Source organism: Elaeis guineensis, chromosome 10 (assembly GCF_000442705.2).
Source record: "Elaeis guineensis isolate ETL-2024a chromosome 10, EG11, whole genome shotgun sequence".
NCBI classification, from domain to species: Eukaryota; Viridiplantae; Streptophyta; class Magnoliopsida; order Arecales; family Arecaceae; genus Elaeis; species Elaeis guineensis.
Window position 1 is genome coordinate 24,858,264 of NC_026002.2, and position 10,868 is coordinate 24,869,131.

General features: G+C 38.1%; 1 protein-coding gene across 1 annotated transcript; it reads right to left on the reverse strand.

Moving 5' to 3' along the window:
- Positions 1-6,531: 6,531 nt before the first annotated feature.
- Positions 6,532-9,015, reverse strand: LOC105059890 (polygalacturonase QRT3-like). Its single transcript, XM_010943385.4, has 3 exons — positions 8,669-9,015; positions 7,934-8,170; positions 6,532-7,745 (listed from the first exon to the last, which is right to left on the reverse strand). Exons 1-3 carry the CDS (start codon positions 8,903-8,905, stop codon positions 6,708-6,710), a joined length of 1,512 nt encoding a protein of 503 aa, XP_010941687.2. The 5' UTR covers positions 8,906-9,015; the 3' UTR covers positions 6,532-6,707.
- Positions 9,016-10,868: the final 1,853 nt, after the last annotated feature.

Here is a 10,868-nt window from a genome sequence, read left to right on the forward strand (position 1 = left end):
TCATGATTTTGATGCAGCATACCAAGAGGGATATCTTGCTTTTATGCTAAACATATAATTCATTATTCTAGATTTCAGTTTCATGATGGTGATATCTTTGCTTAAAGAGGCCTGAGTTTCTTGCTCTCTTCTGCACCTCATAATATCATGTCACTGGAAATGAGGAGTTTATACTTTGGAACCATAGTACATTTAAAAAGAAAGAGAATTTTAGAATCCTCGTAAAATTACGAACTCACCAAAATGGGATGGAAAGTGTAGGATACACGGATACATGGATGTGGAGGGACTTCAAGATAGGACTGGTGATGTAATAATACAGTACAGAATCATTTTACTAATTGCTGGAGTTTTGGGTAGAGTTATCATTGTGACAATTTGGCTGTATCAGTTAGCATCGATGCATACCAATCATACTGTATTGAACTAGTACACGGTATGGGGGTATACCGAGTGTCAGAACATGGAACCAGCTTTCGTACTGGATATACCGATATAGTAATCAGATGGTACCAATGGGGGTTTGATGCTAAGATGGTGAACATAGGATAGTACAATTGCAAGTTTGCAGCCAAATATTTTTCAAAACTTATAGAGAGTTAAGGCGCTTAGGACCTAATGTCCTCCACCTTCATGATGGCAAATTTGAGATATTGCTATAGATGGTTATCATTCATGCCTTAACAGTGCTTCACAGTAGCATTTATGTTTTAAATCTTGAGAATCACATGGGTTTGTTGTACTTGATCAAGTACTCTAGTATAGGGTACAAAATTGTTCCTTAATGAGCAAATAAATTTTGATGGATTTAGTTTACTTGGTTTGGGGTCCAAAATTGATTTTCACCTAATCTAAACCTTTTAATTTCACCTATTGGTTCCTTTCAAATATTTCCGACAGCAAGGTTGCTATTTTTTTCTTGTGGGGATAAATCATGGTAAAGATTTGAACCTTTTTACCCTCTATGACTTTAACCAAGTTCGTTAGTCGCTTATGTTCTACTCCCATCAACTAAATAGGTTACATATCTCCACCTATTTGGGAGGCATAAGGTTGTTTGTGCATGGTATTTCTTCAGGAATTTTCCATGCATAGGTGGAACAGGCTGCTTCCGTTGGCCTTCAAACAATTGGTAATATGCATAGCAATCAGCAGTAACAGGTGTTCCCAAGATAAATAATTCCACCTCATTCAAAATTTCAGATTCAGGTCAACTTTTTGTAGGTTTTTGCCATTTGGGCTTGACACAGCTCTTAATTTTCATGAACCATTAAGTTGTCTTCATCAAGGGCATCAAGCTCATCAAAGCATAATTGAGCATCTTTATCAGTTGTTTGCCCATATTGCACTGTGATGCCTAGAGAAATTCCTATCTCCAATGAAAGCCCTTCCTTCACCTCAAACGCTAAAGAAGGTAAGGCATAGATTGAGTTGCAGTCTGATATGCGATTCGGTAAGGCTTAAATGCTTTAAACAATCTCAGGTGCAATCCGGCCACCTTTTTGTCACCACTGTATATCATGTGTTGAAGCTGAAGGCATTAACCAGGCCATTTGCCCTTCCATTATAAATGGATGAGTACCATCTATCAATTTTATTTTGATGAGCAAACCTTCCAAATTGTCGGGACAATTATCAGAGATGAGTCAACATAAGATCCTGATTTGATCTAAGATATTATCTTAGGAGGACTTTAGTGGGTTTTCTTTGAACTCCATCACGTTTACTTCTTCAGCCCATCTGGAGTATTCTGTGGCTGCAGGAATGGACCTCTTGCCTTATGGTGGCAGTTCAGCATATCCAAAATATCAAATGACAACAGTAGCTGTTATTATACTTTTCCACTCTATCACAAGTCTAACTAAAGAAAAAGGACTGTGAAAATTGTATCGTGTCTTATAAAGGTTACCAAAATCTACTAGATCTAATTCCTAGAGATTCCCTTAAAGTCTATTAAATTCTAACCGGATTTGTTTAATCTTGACATGAAGCTGAAAATATCTTTCTAGCGCTGAAAGCATTGGAATATTCAATTTATATTTAATCTTGGTGATTAGAGGTATAAAGAATCTTAGGCTCATCAACAATTTGCTTGGGCCTCTTTTGTTTAAATGTACTGAGGAACTTCTTTAGAAACAAGTGATGCATAATTTTTGTTTTACATCATATTCCAAGTAACAATCTTTCATGTTTTGATGAAGCTTTTCATGAATCATGTATCCATAGGTCATTTAATTTATAATAAATTGACATTACCTGATATTACTTTTGTTGTCAACCATGTTTTCCAATTTTTGCATGCTTGGTAGATATCCTTGAGTGTTTATATGTGAGTTAAAATTAGGCTATTTATTTTAAAAGAATTAGCTACAATTTGTTGCATCTTTTGTATCCTTAAGTTTTTTATGGTCAGTTTTGATGATGGACATGAAAAATAATTAAATGCCATACTTAAGCATGATGGTTTGGAGTAGTGGGAGGGGTGCCATTGGGGTGATCTAATGAATTTGATGATTTAATTTTAAAAACTGAGCGGTACTTTAGTTTGATTCGTGATATGTTGTAATTTGTTATTGCAATCTGGTATGAAAACTTCTATCATATTGTTTCGATGTTGATGGTTTACCAACCTAATGGAAAGTGTCTTAGTCACTCAAACCTACTTTGACTTGGTTCTGTTATGAACAAACTCACATTTTAATATTACATTGTGTCCTCTGTTGGGTTGCCATTAAAATGAGCTTTCTGATAATATTAATCATGGTAGAAATAAAACTTAGCCAGTTTTGTGGATGATTAGACATCAAGTTCCGACACACGAGACAAGTAGATTATGGATGATTAGACATCAAGTTCTGACACACAAGACAAGTAGAAAGCAATCTGAAAATGTTTCAAACTAATAGATTCTATCAACTTATTTCTCTAAGAATAATTTGGGGGGGGGGGGGGGGGGGTTGTGGAGAACCAAAATTATCTACTTATAGTGCTGAAGAAAATTTAAAATGAATGATTCCACGCAATATATCGTTTATCCATGCATGTGCACTTGCTTTCCAATGATATCGATTCTCCTCTCTTATAGCAGATCTATGTAAGTTGGAATATGAAAAGGCAATGATGTAAAAGGGCCTTGCAGAAAAAAAGAGCAAGTTTCTTTTAACGTTAGGAACTTGTTTTCTTCTTGAAGGTTACTTAACGTTATTGAAGGTTTTACTTGTATTAACTTTTTGAGTGGTTAATATTAGTACATAGCATGTAAGTTCCAAGGATAAATACTAAATCTTGGAAACAGTTAATTAATCAGGGACCCTCCAAAATTTGTTCAATCAGCTCTTGTTGGCTTATATAAATCACTAGTCACCCACTTGAGAGCTGTATTATCTAGTTCTACATTCACTGTGATCGACAGGTATGATTTTTTTAATGATGGATATGATGGATAGTGATCAACAAGTTGCATTAGTTCAAAAGTTGAGAGGAGTTTCTTGTGCTTTAGACCGAATAAAGAGTTGTTACCGGTGACCTCAATTTCTAGAGATTGTTTCAGTTGTGCTTCGTCCATTTATCACATGTATTTTTCGATGATGTTAGCTTATAAATCTTTTAAATTCTCACTTTTGAGCTGTATTTATCTAGTTCTACATGCACACTGAAATTGAGAAGTATAATCTTAGAGGATGTTTGGTTGGGAAGAGTGGGGGTCTGGAATCGAAATCGAAATGGATGACTTCCATTCCAACCGTTTAATTGGGAGGAGTTCCATTCTGATTCCGATTCCGAAGTGGAATGAGAATAGGTCAATCTATATAGAACTCAATCCCTACTCTTCTCTATGGATTCAATTTTTCATTCCTATTCCGATTCCAATTTCAATTCCGATCACGAACCATGCTTCGGGAGATTTGATCATTCTGATTCTGATTCCAAGCCATTTTGATTTTGATTTTCATTTTGATTTCGGTTACGAACCAAACGCTCCCTTAATGATGGATGTGATGGATGGTGGTAATCAACCGGTTATGTTGATTTAAAAGATCAGAGCATAAAGTGTCATAGGTGACCTCAATTTTTATAGTTAAACTAGCCCTTATGTGTAACTTTTGATGATGTTAGCTTACCAACTATGAGGAGAGGAGAAAAGACATTTGGTTAGGTAGGCCTCTTTTGACTATGTTCTTTTTTTAACTACCATGAACATATCTGTGTTGTAGATCTCAGGTAGTCCTCTTCTAGATGGTTTTCCTTTTATATCTGTTGGAAGAGAGGCTGAACAACTCTACCAGCCTAACCTTTCATTTGTCCAACCGCACCACCAAATAGAATGAGAATTGTTGACAAACACCTCTCCATTGGCTGCAACTGATTTCAAAACCTTGGACTTTGGATACTGGCTGGAGGCATTGTAGTTCTGCTGAAGACTTGCTGCTCCACTATCATTATCAGTTTGCTGAATCAAATCTCGATCAACTCCAATTCCAAGCTTATATTTTAATGGACAATACTAGATAACTATTTATTTATTTATTTAGAGATATCAGGATACTGTAAGTTAGCACCAGAGGATGGTGAACCTAAATAGTGAAAGCACCCAAAATGGATGAATCCTTCTAAGCTTGGACCACTCATGTGAAGACCTCTTTAGTCCATATACACATTGTCTACAAACAACATTGTACCTAATAAATTTCCCTTTGCAACTTTGTTATTTGATAATGTTAGCTCTCCTACCATGGGAAATTACATTGCATTTTCCATATGCTTTATTAGCTTCCAAATTAGCTGCTATTCTGGTTACAACTTTGAAAGATGAATGCTCAAGTTATGACTCTTTGTTGTTTGTTTCTGGCAGAGATGGTCTGCCCATTTGTAAACACCTTAAAAATGTGATGGAGGCTGAAGGAAGTTTCATTCTTTCTTCTCTTAGGTTCTACACATTGAGGATTGTCATGAAGTGGTGAATGGTGATTGGAAACACCATCACTGCAGTTGGTTGTGGACTAGAGGTCATTGTAGTGTACAACTATAATTTGTGTTGCTGCAAATAAAACAAGAGAAGCTTATTGAAAAGTATGTGTTGCAAATTGATACGTAGCCAAGATAGATGGTCCATTTGTTGACATATGGAGATGGTGGTCTGCATCATTTTGTTCACCTTTTAAGAAGTCTTACCAAGAGTATAGACCGTGACAGACTGAAAAAAAAAAAAATCTTAATCCTAAATGAAAAATACGAGACTGTAACTGTATTCAGAATCGAATATTTTTTTATGTAAAAATTGCAAATAAAGAAGCATTGACAAGGTGATACCAGCGACTAGCATCCAAGAGAACAAAAGGAAACCGACAAGAATTTGATATAAAATTTCGTGGACAAATATTTCATGGATAATTAACTAATTCAGGAAATCAAGAATCAAAATGGTTTGTACTAATCATCTTCAACTGAGTATAAGAATTACTTGGCCAATAAAATAATAATGTTTTGAAGAATATTGTGGCTCTGTTCATCATTGAAATATTTTTGTCCACAATAAATGAGCATCTTTCTGTTGCATTCTGCCAATCCCTTCATCGACTTTGGCCCCAATGGCTGTCACACTATACAAGGCCAATCCAGTAACGTATCTCATGCAATCAAATTTAAGGTCCATGAATTCATTGAACCTTTTTTTTTTTGAAGAACAATATATATGTATATATTCTAATGTTCCACCGCACATTTCTTGCATGCTTGGGAAGCTTCTTGTCGTCTTCTTGAGGAAAGTGGGAAGAGTAAAAGAAACAAAATCCTTTTGTTCATGTTTCTTACTATTAGATCAGTGAATGGGATAAGGACAGAGATCGATTGACAAGCTCTTGCACCCTTATACCTGTTCCAAATTTTGCTGTGTTTTAGTTCATTATGCCTTTATAACAACCATTCCTCAACCATTTTCTTTCCTTCTCTTTCCCTAACGCAACATCCATTTTCTTTGCGAGGTTGAGGCTCTAACCGGTAAATCTCTGAAAAAACCAAGCAGCCAACTCTATAACAATACCTACTTCTCATGTGGATCAACTAAACCTGTTTGAGTGGTTTGGTTGATAGGGTCAGCATGACAGTGATAAAGAGATTGGTACCATGGTATAGTTTCTAGAATCTCTCATTCACATTTAGGGGTCAAACCATGAAGTTATTTATAATGGTTATGGAGCTTGTTTTATTTAACATAATTTTCAGGACTAATATATTGCTCTAATGGATGGCATTTAATTGCTTATTAAAATAAGTTCATGAAGGTGGTATGAATAGGTTAAGCTTAGATAACTTATATTTTTTAAGTAACTGAATTATAGATGCATGCATTTGAGATTAACATGCAAATTAGTGTTGGTATATTCAAACAGTGACACTACACAAACTTAGCCTTTACAGTGGTTGTAATGCATTGCCATTGTACATAAAGCAAGGGAAATGAGAATGGAAAGAACCTCATCAACTGTTATGTCCAATCCCAAAATAAAATGAACAAAAGGAAGAACCAAAGTATATAAAGAAATCCATCACTTGTTTCCTTTCATTAAGTATGTTTACTATTATTTTCAGTTTGAATTGTGTGAACAATGAAAATAACAGAAACAATTGAATCAGGATGATAGTGTTCTACAGGAAATTTGAAAACCTTCCCCACCTCTACAATCCCTGATGCCACTTAAAACTAGAATTCACCCAATACTTGCCACACTCTGGTCCACTGCCACATGGACGCTCGCTGCCACTGCCACATCAGTCTCGATCACCACCTGATTCCCTGATGTGTTCCGCAGCGCATGGTTTGGAAAAGCTGAGTTAGCAAGCAGTGTGTACTGCACATGCTGGATCCGGTCAGGGAACAGTAGCACCGGTGAGAAATCGACGGTCCACACGCTCCCATTTCCATCCAATGAGGCCTTTGCAGCCGTTGATCGTAATGTCATACCGCTAACAACGTTATGCTGCACGATTACCTGATCAATGTCGCTAAATTTTCCATTCGATTCATCCAATTGGACGATATTGACACCATTACCACCACCAGAAAACATATTGTCAACGATATCAACACCCTTGATCACACCTTTCACTGATTTGAGCACCACATTGGCATCACCTAAGAAGAATGAATCCGATACATGAAGCTGGACCGGATCCTCTGAAACGATACCGGTATAGTCTAAATAACAATTGATGATGCGGGTTTGGGTTAGCTCAGGCAATTTCAAATAGATGCCGGTCCCACCCCACCCTGTTGCTTTGTTGTAACAATGGACCCCCGTTAGGGTGTTGGCCTGACCGGAGATTAGAATTCCGATTGCCGCCGAGAAAATGACCACATCGGTGACGGCATTGTCATTGCCCATCAAATTGATCCCAGTGCCGGAAAAATTCTTTTCACCAGGGTCACTCCCGGCCGTGATGTGCTGGCCGATAAATGAGTTTCTAATGTAAGTTTCGTGCCCTGATTGGACCAGGATACCATCCGATGTGAAATGGACTATGTAACAGTTATCGATCGTCGTCCGAAGGGAGTTCACGATGCCGATGCCGCCGCCCCGGAAATTGGAGTCCAGCATCAGGCCACTGAGGGTGATGTACTCATAGTTGTAGTCAGTGGAATCATTGTCTCCTTTGGAGTCTGAGGCAGACGAGTGTGAGGCCCATAGCTCAATTAGATAACGATCTTTTGGAAAATCATCAGATGCTCGTAATGATCCGCTGTGGATCTGCACTAATTAAAGTTGGATTAACATCAAGACTGTAAAATTTCAAGTTAAATAAAGCAAATTGAAACCTAACTTCATTTTTTGAAAAAAATGCAAAAGTAATTTCAACCATTAGATCTAATTGATATAATTAACATGGATTTTTATTTCCTTAAGAAGAAAACTAGGGACATGCACTGGGAATGTACCTTAAGATTGCCACCTCCAGTAGCTGGTAATGTTATTGGAGAACTAATCAAGTATGAGCCCCCATCTAAATGGATCTCGGCACCACCAAGATCGGCGATCCCGGCCATCAAAACACGATCAGATGGGTCTCGGAAGGCGGCAGAGATTGCTTTACTGATGGCTGCACTGGAATCGGTATTCCCAGTTGGGTCGGCACCGTAGTCCGTCACATGGTACACTCGCGATCTCGATGAAATCTGCACCATTCATTAACATAATCAATGATGCAAATGCTAGCAAGAAAATTTACCATAACACATTAATAGGAAAAAAAAGAAATTCATAAAAACCAATGTTGCCCCAAGCAATATTAAATGATATTTTAATTTTAGTTCTCTAAACTATGGAGACATAATTAAAGCAACTATATCTTGAGAAAAGGCAAAGCTTGGATTATAGTCTACGATTCCCGAATCCAAGAAACTTCGAATAAATTTTTCATCGGAACCGTGTTTCCCGGTAACAAAATGGTCAAAAATTGATTAGAAACAGAGCACATGCCTTTACGTTTCTATGATGAGACCTACATTGATTGCCCCAGTGGAAGTCTTTCATTACACCGGCCGTGGAAACCGCGGACCAAACACAATCCAAGAAGTCCAAGAATTCTTGCAGATTTGAACGGCTAAACACGATGAGACAGGAAGACTAAGAAAAACAAGAAGAAAAGAGGAATCTAAAGAGAGAGGAGTTACCGGCGGACTCGGCGAAGGGGCCGTCCCGGCGGCGAGGGAGGCCTTGAGGCTCTCCACTCGACGAACAACACGCTCGCGGTGGCGATACGGGTTACTGGAGAGACCAAGCTTGGCAGCGCCGCCCACCACCGGATACCCACCATCGACGTCGGCGACCGCTAGAAGGCCCACAAGGCCCATTAGCCCAATGACCGTTGGAAGGTGTCCCAACCCACCACCATCTTTTCTTTTCACCATCGTGCTTGAGAGGAGCTTGTCAGGTCCTCACCCTTTGCCTTCTTATAGTTCTTCTGCTGAAGGAAATGGACAGGAGGAGAGAGAGAGAGAGAGAGATGTGGGGGGGAGGGTGTGGGGTGGGTGAGAGGTTTATATATATATATGAACAAGATAGTGATATTATGACTACATGGATTATAATAATGTAGAGTGCATGTGAGGAGGGGGGGCCAAATGGAGGACTAAAAGATCACCTAGGGAAAGGAAAAGAGAATGGACTCCTTTTCATGTGCCTATCGTTTGGAAGGTCACACACATGTAGTTCTTTTGGCTTCTGTTTGTTATTAGTAAGAGGTTTTGTTGTAAGAATATGAGTCATTGGATGGGGAGTGGATGGTCTGGGATGGTGGTGGCTTGATCAGAGAGGACATGGGTGGGCTTTCAAACATGTAGAATATGTTAATGATGCTTAACAGCTTTGGTGAGGACAACAAAAGTTGCTTTGTTCTGAGGGCATTCCCTTTTTAATTTTCCTTCCCTCTCTTTTCTTCCTTCAAAGGTCTTTATTATCTTTGTTCTCTGCCAGGTATGGTGGTCTGCTGACTGATGAATTGGGAGAACCAAAAGGTTGTGGCACATAACCAAGTCCACTGCTTTCTGGGTCTACTTTCAACAAAAGTGCCCTTATGGTCTCTATATTTTGTTCTAAATTACTTAGACTTGGACCAAAAGGTTGAGAAAATGGATTAGTGTGAATTGGAGAAACCTTGTCCAGACCGGACCAGGAACTGCATTTGACCCATTGGTTAACGCCAATTTACATTAAATCAATCCAAGTCAGTCCTGGGTGTAAGGAATTGAGCTAATGCAAATGTGATTTAAATAAAATCAAAAATTTGAAGCTACTTGTTGACTTTTGGACAAGTTTTCTTGATGAAGGTCCGGGCTGTATCTTTCATGCCAAAGAATGATTGATCTTCTTTTGTGATGACATCTGTAAGGCCGCTGTCATATAGTTAAAACATTCTAACCTTTTCTTTTCATCCATATGCACAAATCCGGAAGTGGCCTGTATGATCCAATGGTTAACATCATAAAAGAAGGTTCCAAAGATACAACCCGACCCCTTTGATGAAAGACTCTTGAACAAGTTAGATATGTGCTGAACCACAATGATTTGTACCTAATATGACCCTAAATCCGATGAATCACATGTTTCCCTCGCAAGAATTAAGTGATTTAATTTGATGTCCCAAGAATTGAAACATGTGGTGGTATGTTGAGCTTGCGTGGTCCATGCTGTTTTGTGATTAAATTTGGTTAAGATATTATGTGCTTTGCTTTGGAAATTATCTTTCGGTGCCAGGTGATTTAAGAGAGATGTCAGCTAGCTGATTTTGAGAAGTTGAAAATGAGGTGATTTAATTCAACTTTTGCTCTTCCTAGAAAGTTAGGCAGTAATACGAAATGCTGTTTTCCCCTCATAGGAGATATGGACATGACTTCTATTGCTAGGTACAATTAGGTGGCTATCGCTATCCAAAGTCTGTCCAATATTTATTGGTCTAGCAAAGACATCAAGTCCCCGTGCTCAAGCCCTTCTTAGATCAGCTGGGCTATGGGCCCTTTGATTGCTTGAACATTGTTAATTTCAAACTCGACCGTTGAAAAAAGACAATAGAAAATGTGGTTAATAACTTAATATTGGGGTAAGGCTTGTTTCTAAACGTTTCATAATGTGGTTTTCAAAGTTAAATAATTCTATTCTCGCATGTTGAGGTTAAGTTGTTGGAACCAATTTCCCATCTATGTCGTGCCTTAGTAACTCAGAATAATGTATCACTCTGCACCTTGGCATCTAAAACATTACTACGAGTGCCATAGTCATTTTCATTTTTTTTTTTTTTTTTCAAAACTTGTATGATGTTTCCTGCTAGAGACATGGATATACAGCTGTGATTCAAGGAGAGATGCTTGAAATCTA